Below are 20,584 nucleotides of genomic sequence, written 5' to 3'. Positions count from 1 at the left end.
AATTTATGAACACAAGGCTCCTGACCTTAATCCAGCTGGGACAACTCACATGGATAACTCAATCAGCTCTGGGACTGTATTTGCAGCTTCTTGGTGGACATCCCCTAGTTGACATATTCCTGCCTACAGCCCCGTTTAACAAATTTTCCCCACAAAGCCATCCTCTCCTCCCTGAGTCCTGACTTCTGTTAATGGCAATACCAGGCTCGTAGGTCCATGAAACAGTTTTGAAAAAACTGTTTACTTTTCTTATTTATTTGGCTACTCCAGGTCTTAGCTGTGACACGTTCCCAGACCAGGGATCGAACTTGGGCCCCCTGCATTGGAAGCAGAGAACCAGCCACTGGACCACCAGGGAAGCCCCCAAACAATCTTTTTTTAATGTGTGTTTTTAAATTTTATTTCGGCTACACTACACGGCACGCTGGATCTTAGTTCTGTGACTAGGGATTGAAACCACGCCCCCTGCAGTGGAATGGTGGTCTTAACCCAGTGGATCACCAGAGAAGTCCTTTTCTTTTTTTCAAAATTGAGGCGTAGTTGATTTACAATATTGTGTTAGTTTCAGGTGTGTAGCACAATGATTCAGTTAGAGTCTTTGCCCTTTTAGGTTATTACAAAATACTGAGTAGATTTTCCTTTATTATCCAGTAGGTCCTTGTTGCATGCTTAGTTGCTCAGAAGTGTCTGACTCTTTGTGACCCCAAGGACTGTAACCCACCAAGGCTCCTCTGTCCATGGAATTTTCCAGGCAAGAATACTGGAGTGGGTTGCCATTTCCTGCTCCAGGGGATCTTTCTGACCCAGGGATTGAACCCATGTCTGCTGTGTCTTCCGCATTGGCAGGCAGATTCTTTACCATTGTGCCTTGTTGGTTACCTATTTTATATATAGAGGTGCATATATGTTAATCCAAACCTCCTAATTTATCCCTCTCCCTTTCCCCTTTGGTAACCGTAAGTTTTCAAAACTGTCTTTTTTCTTAAAAAAAAAAAAAAAAACCTTCTCTCTCTCCTGTATGTTTCTTATTAATTTGCATACCAACATCTGTAAATTCTACCTTAACTATACCATTTTCTCCCCATTCTGTTGGTTAACCAATTTGAAGTCTCTGTTGAATATTGCAGTAGCCTTCCTTTAGTCTCTCTGACTCCTAACTCTCCTTTTCCTACTCTGTATTACTCAGTGTAATTCAGTTGCTGAATTCATCTTTATGTTCAATTCTGTCCAAACCACTGCCAAGATCAAACACCTTAAATGACATGCAAAATTCTACCTTAGTCCAATTTAAGTAACCACAATTTAGTAAGGGAGAAAGACAGAAAAGTGATATTCATGTATTTGTCTTTTCAGTGTTTTATTGTAAATACTTTCAAGGACAAAAGTTATTTCCACAGGGGGGTGGTAAAGACAAGGTTTGGTGGAAGACAGATCTTGCCTTGAATTCTGGCTGTTCCTCTGGGAACATCACAATCACCACTAGCTTCAGTTGTCTACCTATTAAAACAGGAGAGAAACACCCAGCTCTTGGGGTGCCTGCTAAGATTAGGGGTAACATACATAAAGCGTGCAGCACCTGATCCTGTGTGCACATGCATGTACTTAATTGCTCGGCTGTGTTCCACTCTCGCCAGCTCTGGGAACTGCAGCCCACCAGGCTCCTCTGTCCAGAGGGTCTTCCCGAACCAGGGATAGAACCTGTGTCTCTTGCATCTCCTGCATTGGCAGGTGGATTCTTTATCACTAGTGCTACCTGGGAAGCCCACCTGATCCCATAGTTTGTTCTAATAAACTGTAGCTATTCTTTTCACACTCACGGTGAAGCCCTTATGTTTATAATCTGGCCCCTGAAAACACACATCCTCTAACTGGAAATGGGGGCGGGGGCAGGTGGATACAAGGGAAAAAGCACAATCTCAGGAAGAGTTGGGGGAAGGGGACAGTAACTAGCAGTTTCAGGAACTGAAAAGGGGGAGCTGAAGATACAGAGAGGAGGACCAGGTGCATTTCAGACAATGAAGCGAAGGCAGGACCTGGATGCCAGATGAGGAAGACGGGGAGAAGGCCAACCTTCCTGGAGAAGCAGGTTTATCGTGGGCAGTAAAGGGGAATAAGGCTAGTGGATAAACCATGAACATCTCAGACACTAAGCAGAGTTTAACCTCAGTAGAGCAGTAACGGTGAAGCCATCGTAGTCTCTTGGGCAGGTCAAGTGTTGTGATGAGGGTAGTGCTGTTGGGAAACCAGATGGGTAGCTGCCTGTGGCAGACAGGAGAGCATGAGAAGGCGGTTCTCACAGTGTTTTTAGACGCTCACACGCATGGCAAAGTGAGCCGGCTACAATGGGAGAAGAGCAAGCCTAGATCAAAAAGACATTCTGAGGGACTTCCTTGGTGGCCCAGTGATTAAGAATCCATCTTGCAATGCAGGGGACATGGGCTCCATCCCTGGTGGGGGAACCAGTATCCCACATGCTGTGGAGCAACGGAATCCATGTGCTCTGGAGCCCGTATGCCACCACTAATGAGCATGTTCACAGTGGAGGAGCCCATATGATGTAACGAATATCCTGTGTGCCACAACTAAGACCCAGTGCAGCCAAATAAATCTTAAAAAAAAAAAAAAAAAAAAAAGATATTTTGAAAGGAAAAAAATCACAGGCCCTCATAACAAATACCATAAATGAACTTGATCCCTAGCCTCCCTCCCCTAAGGCCTAGCTTTTATTTTTTTTCCTGAAGCCATTTCAAACACTCTGCTCCTCCAAGTCTTTGTTTTCTGAAACAAAGCTGGGACTAAGTTCACCAATTTATCAATCAACTCTTTAGCTGCTGCTGCCAAGCTATTCTGGCTCAGGGTAGAAAGACTCCTGCTCAGATCTTCCCAAAAGAGGAAGAAGAAAGTTGGAACTATCCGTTAATCAATCACAACTCATGTTTGAAGATTCAGAGCCTTTCACACACACTCCTCCTAGAATGGAAATACTTGTCCCCCTCCCCCTGCTCCCACAAGCAAGCATCAGGCTCTATATGTATTGCAGCTAAATGTCACTGACTGCCAAGCAGATTAGAATGTATCCCAAAGTACACAATTTCTAAAAGGGAAAAAAAAGTTAAGAATATTTGAGTCTTTTACTTTCAGTAGGTGGCATTGCATAGAACAGTTTTGTCCTTGTTAGTTTATAAATATTTGATTGCATGAAAGCTTCCAAGTTCTCTGGGACTCATCCTTGCTGGCTGGACCAGTTTTTCTGATAGTACATTTGCTTGCTGAATTATCAATCCAGCTAGCTCATGTTATGGGCACTCAACTTTTAAAAATTCTGTAAATTTCATGAGCCTCCCAGAATAAGTAATGGCTCAGGACATGAGCTGAGATGGAGATAAGATCTATCAGTCTCCCCTCAGCCTGCTCAGAAAGTCCCCTCTGAACCGGGAATGTCAGATCTTCTTTCAGAGAAAAGCCCCAAATTTATCATAAACTGGCAGCGAGATCCAGACAAAATAAAAATGATGATTTCACTTCATCAGACTACAGGTAATACTGAACTAGAGGCAGCTATCAGATAAAATAACAAGACAAATACTCCAAAGAACAGAAGAAAAAGAAACGTCCAGGACAGACTCCAGTGAATGATACTAAAATTATACTTTGATTTGGAACAACATATGCAGTGGGGAAAGGACAGAGCTTCCCTGAGAATAGCTAGTAAGCAAGAGGTAAGCTGTCTCTATGTTTCGGTGTAATCCATTTCACAGACTTGCTCAGCGAAAGCTGAGAAAACAGAGGCCCAGATAAGGTAGGAACTTATTCTAGCTTAGATAACCAGCTAACAGAGCAGGGAGTGGAGAGAACTCAGGTTTGCTGTAGTCCTGCTTCCGGGCCATATGTATGGCCCTCTCCTTATGGATAGGACGAAAGGTAGAGAGAAATCTCAGAAACCTTGCCACACCATGGACTGGAGGCCATGATATGTGCGCTATAGGATCTGTGTTCTCCAGAAAGTTCATCTCAAAGTACTATCATGATTTTCATGTGAAAATCATCCATGGTTTTTAGACATGACCATCAGTGCGTTTTTTTAAAAACATAAGACTCTCATTCAATAACCACAATACAACTCAGTCTCTCATTAATTAAAAGAATGAGAGCAGCTCATGTATTTTTGAGAATAAACATGTTTCAAAACCACCACGATCTAGCTTTAACTGGAAGATAAACCCAAGTAGTAACCCTAACTCCAATCCTAGCACATTGCATATAGGAGACAAGATGAAAACCACTCATCCCATATGATTTACTGAAGTTTGTGCAACATCCACCACCACAATCCACCCCCTATAATAGGAGCATCAAAACAGCATAATATACAGGCTTCCAATAAATAGGTTTCTCTAAAACTGCAGATTTTTTTTCTTTACATTTAGAAGAACAATTGGAGTAAAGAAGTATATTATTATTAGAGGTCAGCAACCAATTCTTTAAAAATAAACACACACACCACACACCTTAAGAACCTAGGGCTTAGATACACAGAACCATTATAAAACATGAAATATGGTTATATTGGTAAAATACATTTACATTTTCTAAATGTATCATTTTTCACCTTTCCTGCTTTAAGTACTAAATCCTACAATGAATAAAAAATTGGAGACACCAATCACATAATTTCTCATTTACCAATTCCTCTAACAGCTCTCTTAGGATAAGTGTTGTATGTTAGTTGCTCAGTTGTGTCCAATTCTTTGTGATTCCTGGTGGACTGTAGCCCACCAGGCTGCTCTGTCCATGGAATTCTCCAGGCAAGAATACTGGAGTGGGTAGCCATTCCCTTCTCCAGTGGATCTTCCTGATCCAGGGATCCTACCTGGGTCTCCTGCCTTGCAGGCAAGATTCTTTACCATCTGAGCCATGAGAGAAGTCCAGGATAAGTTTTTTCCACCCCAATTTACAGATTACAAAGTGGAAACTGAAAGAGTAATCTACTCAAGATTGTACAGCAAGTAAGGAGAAGAGCTGGAAATGAACCCACATCATCTACACCCAGGCCCTTTTTACTGCATCAACAATTCTGCACGTATGGTCTGCAGGGCTTCTAAGACCCTTTCACAGGGTCCAGGAATCAAATTGAAACTACTAAGACACCATTTGCCTTTCCACTGTTAACTCTGCACTCATGGTGCAAAAGCAACGGAGCGGAAATCTGCTGGTGGTCTTAGCCGAAATCCAGGCAGCGACGCCAAATTTTACTAAGAATCCCTGCGTTCCTGCCACTCCTGTACAGTACTAACAGGGCCAGTTTCTCTTTGGAATGCCCTTGATGAAGCAGTAACAATTTTAAAACTTTATGAAATCACACTCCTTGAGTACATACCTTGTGAAAACTCTGAGACAAAATGAGAAAAATGCATAAAGCACCTCTGTCACACACAAAAGCACCACAACTGTGTCTGGAGAAGAAGTATTAGGACTTGTGCAACTGTTTGAGTTGGACGCTAGATAAGCCACTTTTTTTTCCCCAAATGGAAGATTATTTGAACTTGAAAGAATGACAGGTTGGCTATTCAGATTTGCATATTTGGCAGATATTTTCTCAAAAACGAAAAAGTGAGCCTGTTATCAGGAGGAAAACAACTGCATTTGTTGCCAATGATAAAATGTGAGCTTTCAAGCAAAAATTAAAAACTTTGGAAACTGAGACTTTTCTGATGAGACTGGCTGTTATTAACAAGTGTGATTGACATATAGGAAGAAATGTGTTAACATTTGAAGACCTGAATAATGTGGTAAACCAATATTTTCCAAATGATCAATACAGGCTATTACAAAATCATGCATGGGAAAACATTCCATTCTTGACACATTTACAGTATTATATGGATTGATGGATTTGAGCATAATAAAGTATAACAATTTCATTGATAGGACTTCAGACTCCACACTGCAGCTGTTTAAAAAAAACACTTATCAAATTTTAGTGTATTATCAAAAAAGAATATCTAAAATTATCTGAAAAAGCTATTCATTTTCCCTTTTATAAATGTATGTCTGGGTGAGGCTAGATTTTCCTCATCTACTTCAACAAAAACAATGTATTATACTAGACTGCACAGAGACCTAGATACTAGGATTCAGTTACCTTCTATTATGGCAGAGCTTAGAGATTAAATGCTCTTACAATTTTATTGTGGAATACAGGAATTCTTCATAAAAACATGTGATGGGTTTATCATTATTTTAGAATGAATTGTTACTGCTTTTCTCACTTCTTATACATTTTCCCATTTTAACTTCTAATAATATCGATAGCTATAATAATCTACATGAACCTAAGTTCCTCCATAAGGTCCTCAATAATTTTTAAGCGTTATGAAGTGGTTCTGAGGTCAAAAAGATTGCGAACTGCCACATTATATCCTGCTGCCTTCAATATTTAAAATAGTAAGACAGCAAAAAAATTTCTGTGTATTGATATTTCTCCAAAATTTTTAAAAAGATCACCACGTGGGAGTTTGATGTATGACACGGGGCACCCAAAGCTGGTGCTCTTACAATCTGGAGGGATGGGGTGGGGAGGGAGGTGAGAGGGGCGCTCAGAATGGAAGGGACACATGTATGCCTATGGCTGATTCATGTTGATGTGTGGTAAAAACCATCATAATACTGTAATTATCCTTCAATTAAAATAAATTTTAAAATATACAGAGAGAAGAAAAGATCACCAATATGTACCCTAATTATTGTTATTGATCAGAATGTATTCAGGAAGCCCCATCCCTGTGGTCACACATACAAAAAAAAGGATCCTCTAAAATAAAATTCTGTAAAGGAAGACTTATAGTTCCAATAGCACCCTAATCAAATGGAGGGGAAAGATTGGAATAGAAAGAGCTACACCTACCTTAAATAATTTCAAACCAAGACCTTGGCTGATGCCCAGGGAATGATGATGTCTCACTAGTAATAATAGGTGGCAAAACAATCATATTCCCTGACAGCTAAAATCAAGAAGTGTTTTTAATTAGCATCTAGAATTATACTTGACATTACAGAAAAAAAAAGGAAAACACCTACATCTAGCTAATTATCTGTAATGTTTCACAACTTTCGTCATAGTGGGAAGATATAAAGTTTTAATTGAGAAGTAAATTTTTTAAGAGGACAGATCCTCTTATCTTTCAAGCTGGCATTAAAACTTTGGTGAACCAGTCAAAAGGTGGAAGTAAATGCTCACATGCAAAGACAAGAGTTTGACCTTCTCCATTTCTGTAAGAAGGTATGGGTATTTATTTCTTCTATCAGTTATGTTTATAAGCAGAGCTTATACAAACAGGTTAATTGCTGCAAGTACATCTGACTTAACTTTTTAAGGTTTAAGTAAAGGATCTACAAAACACTAAGCATTTTTATTTATTTATTTATTTTTTGGTGGCATCACACGACTTGCACAATCACAGTTTCCCAACCAGGGACTGAACCAGAACCCAGGCCACTGCAGCGAAAGCCAGAATCCTAACCACTAGGTCACCAAGAACTCCACTGATTTTTTTTTATTATTATGCTTAGTAGATCTATCAAACACAGGCTAAATAACTGGAAACTAAAATATATGAAGAATAAATCAAATTACACCTCTATGTCAAAACCAACATACCCCAAAGCCTAAAACTTAAGGTTTTGAAATCAAAGAGTTGAAATGGGATCCATAAAAGCATAGAAATGGTTGGTAGTTTAGGAAGTCCAACACCGGGGATAAGAATGGTAATAAAGACGTCTTACTTCATTTAGGGTAGCATTAAACCAAAGTTACCTTTAAGTAAGCCATAAAGGCTGCTCCATTTACCCCACTAACGTACATTTAAAGTTTTTATGTTATATATATTTTACTACCATTAAAAAATAATAATGTAATAGGCCCCAAATCATTGTACATTTTAAATGAGTAAACTGTACAGTAAATGAATTATATCCCACTAAAACTGTTAAAAAAAAAAACCCAAACAACGCTGCCCCAGATGCTGGGGCAATTCCAGCTGTGAGTGTCCCCACGGAAGTTTACATGTTACAGAGGTCAACTGGCTGCCTCACTAGTAAAGATGCTCTGACCAGTAGAAGATGCCTGACAGTCACCGCCAGTGAGATTAATTATGGCCTCCTTGGTGTCAAAACTTCTCTAAGATAACTTGAATAAGACAAATCAACAGGAATGTAAATAAAAAGTCACATACTTGGTTCCTTTAAGCATATTTAATATTTGAATTCTCATTCTTCTATTTTCCCAGACCCCAGAAAACAGAGTTTTTAGATGACCAATATTTTGTTCCAGAAACATACAGCCTTATCAGCTAATTCATAAAAGAGCTATTTTACAAAGGTACATCTGGATAATTAGAACAATAAAGTCTTTTAGGCATTTCAAAATGTGATCAGTAAAAATACATGATTATTAATAAAGTTTTTTTTTTTTTAAGATAGTTCCAGATTTCTTTAAAAGTAATTTCTGTTAAAGAGTAGTACATGATTGTACGGTGAACAAGGAAAATAAAATGCTCTAGTAGGAAGAGGCTGATTAAGAGTGACCCACAGTGTGCACAAGTTACAGTTATGTTTGCGGCACACCTGCTTAGCCATTGGCACCTGGAAATGGCAGGCAGGGCTTCCTTCTAGGAGGTACACTTTTTTTTCCTACCAGTTTATTTTCAAAACCATCAGTACCAGTGGAGAAGAACAAGGCAAAGGAACTCTTTTCTTGAGGAAAGAATAATTATGCAGATCACTTTGAAAAGTGGTGGAGGAGTCAGAGGAAAAAAAAAAAAGATTTAAAAGAGGAATTGTAATTCTAGGGAATAAAAAGTTAGCCAGCAGAAAGATGACTGGAAGGTCCTGCTTAATCTTCTATCTTGAGGTCCTCTGAACACAGTTTTGAACCTTGCCCCCTGTGATATATAGGGGAGGAAAGACTGACCAAAGCTCTTGTAGCTCAAAATTACATCATATACCACCTTCAAAGAAGACTGCTTCCAGTTTGAAATACAGAAGCTCCACATAATACACTGAATTTAATGATATCAAAAAGAAAAAAGTATGCGAGCAAAAGACAACTCACAGTAGGCATAATTGTTTTCTTTAGCTTCAAAAACAAGGGAAGAGTGGGCTTTTCTGCTTTACTATCACACTGGCTCCCCACCCTCCTCCAAGGACAAATTAACAAAAAAATTTTTGAGAGGGACTCATCCTTTCTAACGGTCGATCAAAGTTGTTTCAGGGAAAAGAAAGAAAAAAAGCACCTTTTTTGTAGCATATTATAATAAATAGTTACAGTTCACGTCCTAATAGCCAAAGATAACCCAAGCAGTCCAAGTTATTCATAGCTGGTTTTAAAGTACACGAAATATATGACTTCTAGGGCAGTGATCATGATTTTAAATTACAGCACTTTGGGGTTTATTGATTTGCCTTGCTGAACTTTGTTCTCTGAAAAGGAAAGAGACACCTCAAATGTAATCTGCCACTTAATAGCAAGGGATCCCTTACGGCCACGGGAAAGAGCACAGGGTCACGGCAGGTCACGATAGCTAAAACCAGCTCTCCTGCTCTGGGAAGGTGGCTCTGTCCACCGCCCTTGGATCTTTCCACATGGAAGTTGATTCCAACTTCAGTCACCAACTTTGAGAAAACGGCTTTGATGGTCATCAGTCTCACCCAAAAAGAGATTACCTAATTCCACTGTCCTGAAAGGCAGGTATAGTATCAAAGTAGGATGGATGTGATTATAATGGACAAAAGGGAAAAAATAAAAATAAAAGGAGAGCATGGGAGGCCAGGATGAGGAGGAGGAGGAAGACATGAGGCTGGTGAGATAAAAAAGAAAACTCAAAATCGTGGAATCTTTTCAGAATTAGATTTCACTTGGGGGCTTCATTTGAAGATCTAGATACGAATTTATTTGGAGGTACTAGAGCAACAGTCAAAATATTTTTCCAGTTAGCCCTGTTTTTGTTCCAAGGAGAGGTTAAACTTCAGGAAAAGGAAAAGCAAACAGTTGCTAAGGACAAGGGGTTGGCTGAACCAGAAGAGAAACTAAAACTCTGCTAACGTACAAATCTTCTTAAATAAATGAGTGCTAGGGAATTATTCAATGACCCTGTACTATCTGAAGTTAAGATGAAAGTTCTATTTGTATTTACCTTTCTTCTGATTAACTGCCCACTGATGGTATTAGTGTCAAGTAACTACAGGTACCCCTTTTAGTTGGGAGTGACTACATTATTTCCAGCAGCACAATGTAACCATTTGGTTTCTACTTGTTTCTCTTAAGAGATACAGAAAGTTCAAGTCCCAAGCTTTACTTATATATTAGATTCTGCTTCTAAATTTTTTAATCCCATTTTAATTTATACTTGGGCTATAAATCAAAATAAAATTCTAATTTATAGATGAGGTCCAACGATCCAAGTTGGTCTATTTAAAAACACAGATCACTTTTGGAAAGACAGAAACAAGAATCTGGACATAGATGAGCTTTGCTAAGTTGTAGTGGTGTTTATAAACGCAGTTGGGAATCCTTACCACTTATGATGGGGGGAAATTTTATATATATATTATATATATATAATGTATATATATATATATTTTGGGGCAGATGGTGAGGGGATGGCAGGGGAGAGCAAAATTACATCTTAACTACCCACAGAGTTCAGAGGGTACTACTGAAAGACATGAGCAGTGGATCAACTCCTTGTGTATGAACAGAATTGTAATATTTGACAAATGATTTCATTTTTGATTGGCAAAAATACTTCAAAACACATTAATATATACCTGATGCACAAAGAAAACCACAGAAAGCCAACAGAACTGAAGGGAGTTCTCAAGTTGCAGTTCTGAAACATGTATCCTCTGGAGGGTGCTGCCAGGGCTACTATTCATTCTAGAGCAGGCAGTTCCCAACGCCTTGCCTGCAGTATCCAGTGTATGTTCTGGTCTGCAATTTTTAAGGTCAGTCATGCACCAGTGTGGAAAAAGCTCCAGCAGTGAAGTCAGAGGATGTGCTTCTGGAGCTGGCTGGAGCAGCTCTTCCTTCTCCACTGCATCCTTCTCCACTCCACCCTTGGCTCTCTTCTCAAACTCTAAGAGCCCTTTGGCACCATCAGTGCAAAAATCAGAGTCAAACCTCCAGGTACTAAAATTTTACTGGCCTTATAATCAGCAGTACCCGTGGCTCATGAAAGCCATTGTTCAACTCAGTAGTGATTCAGTTACATAACCTTCCCACACTCTCACCCGCTCCCATCCCACCCTTCCTCAGCAGCCCCCACCCCTGCCACCACCTGAAGCATCTCTGCTTGTTTTCGCTTCCTGCTCAGCTGGCAGGGATTATTTTACACAAGTGCCAAGGTCTAATGTATAATTATAAAAATGAAACAATACCAAGGATAACAAATTTATAGTCAAGAAAATAAAATTTGCTTTCCTCTCCCTCCCAAATCCCAACCCTCAACAGAAAAGGAGACGATAGAAGAAAACACACCCATTTTCAAGTGCCTGCTATTTAGTACATTGAGGATTCCTGTTCATCGGGAGCAGATCCCAGCTACAGAGAAGAGGTGCTGGCCTCAGGTGGGAGGAAGCCCCGCACCTGGGAGCACAAAGCTCAAGTCCTCTGCTTGGAGGAGTCGCAGCAGAGGACTTTTGAGTACGCTTTTGAGGGGACCCTCAGACGAGCAGCCTCCGGGACAGCAGAGGGCACGGGACATCATTCGGTAGAGACCTCATGCTCCTCCCTCCTCTGCCCACTCCCTCCCCCTCTTCACCTCTCCAGCCACCTCCTGATACCCCATCCTGAACTCTTTGCTTCAGGAGCAGTCAATCCTTGGGTGTACTAAATACAAAGGGCTAAAACTCTCACTACTCAATTAAAACAAAACATGGCAAAATAAAAATTAAAATGTGCTTTCAAATACGGAATGAAGTCAAATAAATACATCTGATTTTCTCTTTCTCTTAAGTCTAAGTAAAATTTCATATTCTACACCCAAAGCTCTATACATTTGGTTTTTGTTCTGAATCAAAATGGATTTCCGAGAGTGAGAAGAGCAGGGCGAGAGGACGGATGTCCCCTCGCGGACAGACTTGTGCAGCTGCCAGGCTGTGAAGACCCAGTCCTGCTCTGGGGCCCGGAGGGCATGGCTCCCCCAGGGTGTTTGCAGGCAGATCCTCCGTCACACGTCACACTCTCTCTCAGCGTCCACACTGGAGCCAGGACATAGTGAGACAAGGCTGGTGCTCAAATCCAACAACCTGCAGTCACCTCCAGGACACGTGGCTCTAACTTTTATCTGGGAAGAACAAAGAGGTGTAGAGGTCAAATTAAGGAGAAAGACTGAGTTCAAATTAACTCAGAGAGGGCCTCCCTGGTGGCTCAGTGGTAAAGAAATCGCCTGCCAATGCAGGAGACTCGGGGTCAATCCCTGATCTGGGAAGATCCCACATGCTGAGGAGCAACTAAGCCTGTGCACCACAGCTATTGAGCCTGTGCTCTAGACCCGCGAGCGGCATCTACTGAGCCCACACACCCTAGCGGCCATGCTCTGCAACGAGAGAAGGCACCACAATGAGAAGCCCATGCACTGCAACTGGAGAGTAGCCTCCGCTCGCCGCAACTACAAAAAAGCCCTCGCAGCAATGAAGACCCAGTGCAGCCAAAAATACATACATAAATTTAAAAAAATAAATAAAAATAAAATTAACACAGAGAATATATCTGAAACCTGTGGACCTTGTTAACATCTTTGTTTCTGGATCGGAATAGTCTCATTCAAAAGAATGAAGGCAAATGAGTACAGACTGCTGCACTGAACACGGGAACCATCTGTGGTCTCTGGGAGACAGGAAAGCACAGCAGGACCCGAGGAGGGCCTGCCTCCACCGCTACGGAGCCTTGGTTTACCCCCTCACTGCAGCTCTGCCTTTTGCTTTTGCAAAGGGGAAGGACGACAGAACGCGAGTGGCGTGGGGACTGACAACTGCAGCTCCTCTTTGAGAGGAAGAGCCGAGTCAGCAGACAGTGGCCTCTGCTTAATGCATGATGTTCGGAAACAAGTATCTTTTTTTTTTTTTAAGAGATGAAACAGAATCTCACAAGGTTTTCACTTTAAAGACTAATAAATCATTTCATTCAATGGACTGTTCAGGCAGGATGATTCTTGAGTCAGAAACCCACAGCGTTCACACACCTGAGTGCTTGTCTGTGAGGGCTGATCCAGCCAGCCTTTGGCAAAGAATGGTGTAACTTTCCTCCACCTTCTGTAAAATAAAACCCACAGGTTTTTCATTCAAACATCATTTTAAAAAAACTTTATTTTGAAAATAGGAAAGAAGGCTTTTGTATATTATAGGTCTAAGTTGTCAAATTTAACATTAACATCATTAAAATTTTTGTTAATAGGGAAAAAAAAGAAGTAAATTTCATTTCCTTTTACCTGTTCCTCCCTTGAGTGAATAACTTAAAATGTTCCCATGCAGAAGAAAGTAGAGGAGAGGGCAACTATTAGAGGTGATTATTCCCTCCTGCCCTGGAGTCACCCTGAAAACGATCCCATATGTGGCATGAACTAAGTTAGAGCCAATGTGCCCTCGAAGGCCTCTTAGAATCTTACCAGCCACAGGACATCCCTATATGTAATCCTACAAAGAAAGGAAAACCTATCACATGAAGGTGAAAGAAAAACTAAGGGAGATCAACCTTTAGCTAAGAGACTAAGAACACTTTGAACTCTGCCCCCAAAACCTCTAAGTAATGTCATGACAAAACATCTGGGCTCTGGTACCTGTGCCTACGGATGGCAAACTTACAGAGTCCTGTTGTCAGAAATGACCACACAGGTCAGTTCTGCAGTGATGGCTCACACAGTGACATCTTCAATTGCCCATTTACAGAACCCCTACTCATAGGCAGGTCTTTAGATTACCACTGGAGCCACTGGAGACAATTTCTCTCTGTCACAGCATCTGGGAAACTATCAACATCACCCTACAATTCACAGATAATTAATAGGTGATGGCAAGTTAAGGCACTTCCCAGCCTAGATTCCTAACTACACAAACTCCACCTATCTCAGCTTATTGCTCACATTTTCTCATGGAGGTCAGCCAATCATCCCAAATGTATTTAGGTCCTTAAACTTTGAAAGCCATACACACACACAGTTTATAGAGTACAACTTTTTCTGCTCTTGTGATGTGTAACCCGATAAAACAACGCCGACCTTAGTTTTTCATCCAGGTCTACTCACAGACAATGGTCAGAGAAAACACACAAATCTAGACCCTCAGCGAGGTTACTGACATCAGCATGTTGATCATTCTACACTTCCTCTCTGTTAAACGTGTTTCTTATATCCGACTCCTAAGGATGAAGTCCGAGGTACCTTTAAGTGTTCAAGGTCAGCCTCTATTTTACGAATGTACTCCATGATCTGGCTTTGTGAATCAGCACAAGCAGAGGGACTCTGGATCTCAAAACAGGAATCCTCCATAGCTCCCCAGCGCTGCTGGACCAGTAATTCTGGGTTGAACGGTGAAACAGCCCCATCAGAATGAGCATTCTGGGGAGAAGGCTGCTGCTGGTGTCCAGAGTCCAGAGAGGGGATGCCTGCCCCGGGCTGAAGGGGGAACGAGGAAGCAACCTCGTCGTCTGTGGAGCTCTCCTGCACCGGGTCATAGCCATCAAGGATCAGATAGGTTCCTACGGACAGAGACAGGACAGGTTGAAGAGGTTAGTACCACCTCCAACACATCAGAAAATAGATGTGGGGTGATGTGCTGACACCTTTAAAAGCTAGTGAAGTGAAAGTTAAAGTTGCTCAGTCGTGTCTGACTCATTGCAACCCCATGAACTATACAGTCCATAGAATTCTCCAGGTCAGAATACTGGAGTGGGTAGCCTTTTCCTTCTCCAGGGAGTCTTCCAAACCCAGGGATCGAACCTAGGTGGCCTGAATTGCAGGCAAACTCTTTACCAGCTGAGCCACTAGGGAAGCCCAAGAATACTGGAGTGGGTAGCCTATCTCTTCTCTAGCAGATCTTTCCGACTCAGGAATCGAACTGGGGTCTCCTGCATTGCCAGAGGATTCTTTAATATCTGAAATAGCTTAAAAGCTATTAAAGAGGGGAAAAGGCCATTAAGTCCCAAATTTCCAAGTTATGTTTTCAGGACATCAGAATTTTCCTACTTCAGATTAAAGGTACACTTAGCAAACATTCCTGGTAATTCTGGAATAACTTCATGTTTGCTAGCATTTTACAAGTTAAAAGCTGAAAACTACCGAGTCCCTATATGATCTTATGACCACTTTCCCTGTCAAATACCTACCTGGCCTCATCTCTCACCACTTTCTCCCACAGCCTGTGCTCTTTAACCACAGAACGCCTGCTCTGTGGTTAACTCGCAGACTGTGTGCTTACCTCCTCTGTTGGAACTCTCTACTCCTGGACACCCACACAGCGTCTTCCTCCCCTTCCCCTGGGTCTCTGCTCAAGGGCTACCTCATGAGAGGCCTTCTTCCCTGACCACCCTGTCCTTCCTCCTTACTGTCTGCGCCCCTCAGTATGACTTATTTTTCTGTATCATCCTTACTATCTGACATCTGTTTATTTGGTAACTTATTTATTGTTACTCTTTCCCCAAGTGGTGGTGAAGCTTCATGAGAAGAGTGAATTTTTCTGTGTTTTATTCACTGTTCCATCTCCCAGGACCTAGGATGGGGCCCAGCATAGAGTCAAGACAGTATTTACTGCATGAAAGAACAGACACTATACACAGACACACAGGCACACACGTGAGATAACACATACAATAACACATACACGGATATCCAAGCAACATCGATTTCAGCACACAGGACAAATAACGACGATCGAAATCAAAGTTTAAATGTGAAAGGAACTTGCCTGAGATGCGCAAATTAACATCCTTCTCTTCCTTTTTAACTGCTCCATCACCTTCTGATGGATTATCATCACTATGTGCTTCACGGGCATCAAAAAAGTGCTCTCCACTCTCATCAAGACCCCCTTCTGGCTCTGAGGGAGGCATCTCTGGGGTCATAATCATGTGGTCCATTATTAAAATGTCACTTGCCTGGCTCTCTTGGAATGCCAGTACTACTGAATCCCGTGGAGCAGAAGATTCAGTTGAAGTCCGTGGACTGTAACAAGTTGAAATGTCACCAGTTCCAGTTCTAAAGGGCATCTGTGCTTCAACAGGATGACAGGCCTTAATATTTTCAGGGTTCTGGGTTCCACTGTCTGCCTGCACCCCCAGAGAGGCTGTCCTGCATCTTGGAAAATGTGGCCAGTCTTCCTGAGTGCTCTTCTCAGTCAAGCCCAGCTGGTGTACCAGCAGCTGCTTCAACAAACCCACTAGAAGATTTAGGAAGTGGGGAGAACACATGCATTCACATAACCTCAGACAGACAGAATTAAATTAGAGGAATTATAATTTCTCTCTTAAAGCCAGTACCTTTTTACTAACATACAATAAAAAACATTAATTTCACACAATCATTTTTTGTTTGGTTTGAAAAATGAAATAAAACACCATCTAGAGAAAATTTAACATTAAACTAGACAAAAAAAAAACAAAACTTGAAGAATTCTCAATGGAGATTTTCCTATTATTCTCCTGTTTAAAACTGTTAAATAATCAATACCATGCCTGCCTCCACTTCTTCTTCTATATAACTGGAATAATACCCCCAAGGTACTTCTTAAAAGGATGTAGAAAAGCTGTATTAATCTGAACAAAAGAATTTGAAAGTTCTGCTTTTTCCAGAAACAGACACTATCTACATAGGCATTACTTTTTCTAATTTTATTAGAACATTAATTTTATCATCTATAATAACCCAAAGAATCTCCTTAAATGGTGACAAAGAAAAAAAAGCTGGCCTGTAAATTTAATTCCAATGTTTGGTACCATGCATAATTTCAAAGGATAAGGAAATATTTATTAGTTTTTAAAAATGACCTCACTAAGTAACACAGCTTCCTTAGGTTGCTGAAAACAGAACCAATTTAATTTTAAATGGGCCAGTGTATGCTGTGAGGCCACTCAATGAGAGGGTCAGTGGAACAATGTTAGTGAAACCATCAGAAATCATTACCACTGTTAACTCAATGAGTCTAGAATAAAGTAAGTCTTAAATGACTTGACCAATTTCCTACTTTCAACTACCTTAATTTCTGTCTTCCCTTTAAATAAAGTCTCCACATGGGTTTGGGTCTTTGACCCTCTGTCTCTCTGTTCTGCAGTTACTCACTGAGAGATGCTATGAATTCATATGGCTTTGATACTCAGAGCCACCATTCTCCCTAACCTCCTCCAAAGTTCCAGTCTTAAAATTCCAACCTCCTGCTCATCCTTCCTCTTAAAAGGCTTGCCATTCATTACCTACATCTCAATGTTTTAAAATTGAGCCCACAATCTATGGCAAAGGAAAGGAGGAGAAAAGAAAGTGTAGCAGTGGGCAGTGGCAGTCCTTTCTAATTTTTATTTCTGATAAGAAAACTGAAATTATCTCTAAATATTCCCCTTCCTTTGTCTTCACATCCAAAGAAGTCAATTGTTTTACGTATTTGTTGGTTCCTCACTTCAATTTTATTTCTCTAACACCATTCCACCATTCTAGTCCAAACCCATTTAGCCTCAAGCCCAGACCACACCAATCCTCTTTCCATTCAAATCCTTCTGCAGCTCTCAGCCAGAGTATTCTTTCTCATTACTAATACATACACTCCAGCTTAAAAACTTCAAATGGTTCTTTCTCTGCAGCCAGCCTTTTTCCCTTCCTCCAGTACACCTGAGACATGTGATGCACTCCTGTCTACACCAGTGGTTCTCAACCAGGCTGGAAAGGGGGGCAGATAGCTAACAGAGTGGCAAGGACCACTCAGTTGTGCATCTGTGCGTCTGTGTGTGTGTGAAGAATGGACTGTGGTGAAGAATATTACAGTATCCACAAGAAAAACAGAAGAATATCTGTAGCTTGAAATAGTCCTCAAAACTCCGTGGGGTGCCACCCTTCAATCTAGTCTTCAGGGTCCATAACAGCTGGGCTCCACAAAGTGTCCTCCAGCTTTCTAACCCTATCCCACAACTCCTTTAGCTTGTGTGGTCTCCCACACAGGCCAGCTGCCCTACTCACTTCTCTCTGAACACCCCCAGAGGTTTAGCCTTTTTGCTGTTGGTCCTACCATTCTTCTTATCTGAATGACTTCTATTTATTCTCCTGTTAATAAATACCTATTTTGAGTCTTACCCATTCTTTAGGAAAGTAATCACAGCTCTCTTGTTTTCTAATGCTTCCCTTCTCTGGTCACTCAAACCAGATCAATTTTGACATACCTATAAAACTTAAGAAGGTAGGGGAAAGTTTTCTGTCATCTTCCAAACTAGATCGTAAAATTCTTGAAGGGAAAATTCATAGTTTATACTTTCTTGACTCTCCCTAAATGGTTGCATAGTACATTATAGAACTCTCGTGCTTAATAAGTATATCCGTGTTAACGTATGAATAGAACTTACAATTCCTTAGTGCATCCAGCGCCCACCGTTCTTCCGAGCCAGGCAAGTGTGGATCTGGGATTGTGATTTGATAATTCACTCCGACTTCCTTTAGTGTCCCGTCTGCATGCTGCTCCTTTGCAAACTGTCTCTCAGCCACAAAGAGGTCATCTACTTCCGACTTCCCAGAGGTACCCAGCGAATGAGACTGAGGTTTTGATGACATTAAAGGAGACTCTAATCCCAAATCTCTGTCTGTTCAATGGAATAGAGAAAGTAGAATACATCTTAGCAAAACTTTTAATGTGAAGCACCCAGAAAAATATTTGGAAAAAAATAACCACATGAGCTACAGAGACTGTCCATGAAGTAAAATGCATGCACTTAGTGTGGCATTATGATGACACAGAAGGCGCATGAGCAAAGTCTGTTAAAGTGAACGGCAGATGCCAGAACCTGCATAAACCAAAGCAGTTAAGAGTCTCTTCACATTTTATTAACTAGCATGTAGACTACTTTCTTCCAGGTTAACTTTGACAAACAGTTTACCTGGACTCTGCAGACCAGTGACTGAAATGTCATGATGTTCCACTTTTAATTTTGGAGGTTCTTCTTCATCGTTGTCTCCTCTGCAGAAGAAAAAATAAATAAATAACCTTTTAGCCTCACAAGGTGCCTAAAGATCACTGCAACAAAATGTTAAGAATCATCCATCATTTTTCTGATGCCACTCAGGAGCAGAGGCACACTCACTCGCACGGTGGCGGCTGGGGCAGTGGGATTGGCTTTGTGGACTGCTCCTTCACGGATGCGGCCATCCGACATATTAGGTCCTGCCAGCTGCACGTTTGGAAACAGCACAAAACACATTCAGAAGGGCAAGGAAAACGAAACACATTTTAAACATACTCAGACAGCAGAAGTAAAAACAATGAACTATACCAGAAACCAAACCAAACCAACCAACAAAAAACCCTATTTCTGCCAGAGGTTATCTTTATTTTGGAGACATACTATTAAGTAGAGATTATAAAAACTCTATACTTTAAAGAAAAACCTAACAACATTATGGATACACTACCCATTAAAAAAACTTCACTTGACACTTGTAGAATTTTTTCTTTAGCAAAGATACTTTTCCAAGTAAGAGACAAGAATATTGGAGTGGGCTGCCATGCCCTTCTCCAGGGGATCTTCCTGACTCAGGGATCAAACCTTTATCTCTTACAACTCCTGCACTGGCAAGTGGGTTCTTTACCACTAGAGCCACCTGGGAAGCCCAAGTAAGAGACAGCTGTCTAAAAGAACAAGTTCTTAAAAGAACACCTCTCAAAGAATACAGAGGAAGTATCTGTTTCCATACAGTTTTTGGTTTTCAAAGTCCTATTACAAAAGCAAGGTTAAGATTGTGGAATATTATATTCAGAATAATAAGACACAATAGAGCAAGGTAGCTATGTCCAGTACATACACAGTCTTTTCAGAAACTGTCTGTGCCACCAGTTCATAAATTTGGGCTCCATTATCAGACATGGAGATGACGAATAAAGCTTTGTTATCTGAAAAAAACAAGACAAATTTACTCTAACGATATGACCCACAGAGGCTGTGAAAGATGTTTCTAGTGTGCTGGTACTCTTGTGCATCTTAATCTAAGTAAAGGTTACACGTGATCACTCTGTAGACACTCATTCACTTAGTAAAAACTCATCAAATACAACTTAAAAATTCTGCAAATTATTTTATCTTATACTATACATATATTATACTTTAATAAGACGAAGATTATAAAAGCTAACACTAATTCCACAGTAATTTATTAAAAACAAAAAAGTGTCTATTATCGAAATTATTGAACTAAACATTATTTTTGCATTTATTCCACATTGCCCTTTTGCTAAATGGGTAGTTGGTAATATTCAGTAGGTGTTGATGAAACAAGGTCATAAATGTATCTTACCACCATGGAATTAAGAATTTTAAACAGGGATCTTCATTATTAGTACTGTTAATGTG

The 20,584-nt window shown here is 40.7% G+C and overlaps 1 protein-coding gene across 6 annotated transcripts in view; it reads right to left on the bottom strand.

Moving 5' to 3' along the window:
• Positions 1-8,235: 8,235 nt before the first annotated feature.
• The window catches only part of ARHGEF12 (Rho guanine nucleotide exchange factor 12), a 169,707-nt gene continuing 157,358 nt past the window's right edge, over positions 8,236-20,584 (bottom strand). For all 6 annotated transcript variants that reach the window (XM_086338307.1, XM_086338308.1, XM_086338306.1 and 3 more), the window contains 8 exons: positions 20,040-20,127; positions 19,322-19,408; positions 19,118-19,197; positions 18,590-18,823; positions 15,955-16,425; positions 14,433-14,749; positions 13,239-13,308; positions 8,236-12,341 (listed from right to left, as the gene is read on the bottom strand). In XM_086338307.1, the coding sequence (XP_086194433.1) occupies positions 12,331-12,341; positions 13,239-13,308; positions 14,433-14,749; positions 15,955-16,425; positions 18,590-18,823; positions 19,118-19,197; positions 19,322-19,408; positions 20,040-20,127 (1,358 nt within the window). In that variant the 3' untranslated portion in view covers positions 8,236-12,330. The remainder of the gene's footprint in view (positions 12,342-13,238; positions 13,309-14,432; positions 14,750-15,954; positions 16,426-18,589; positions 18,824-19,117; positions 19,198-19,321; positions 19,409-20,039; positions 20,128-20,584) is intronic.

This window comes from Bos grunniens, chromosome 15, assembly GCF_055505025.1.
Source record: "Bos grunniens cultivar Pamir isolate PY7600 chromosome 15, Bosgru_T2T1.0, whole genome shotgun sequence".
Taxonomy (NCBI): Eukaryota; Metazoa; Chordata; class Mammalia; order Artiodactyla; family Bovidae; genus Bos; species Bos grunniens.
The sequence above is the reverse complement of the archived record's forward strand: the minus strand, read 5'-3'. Positions and strand labels throughout refer to the sequence as shown.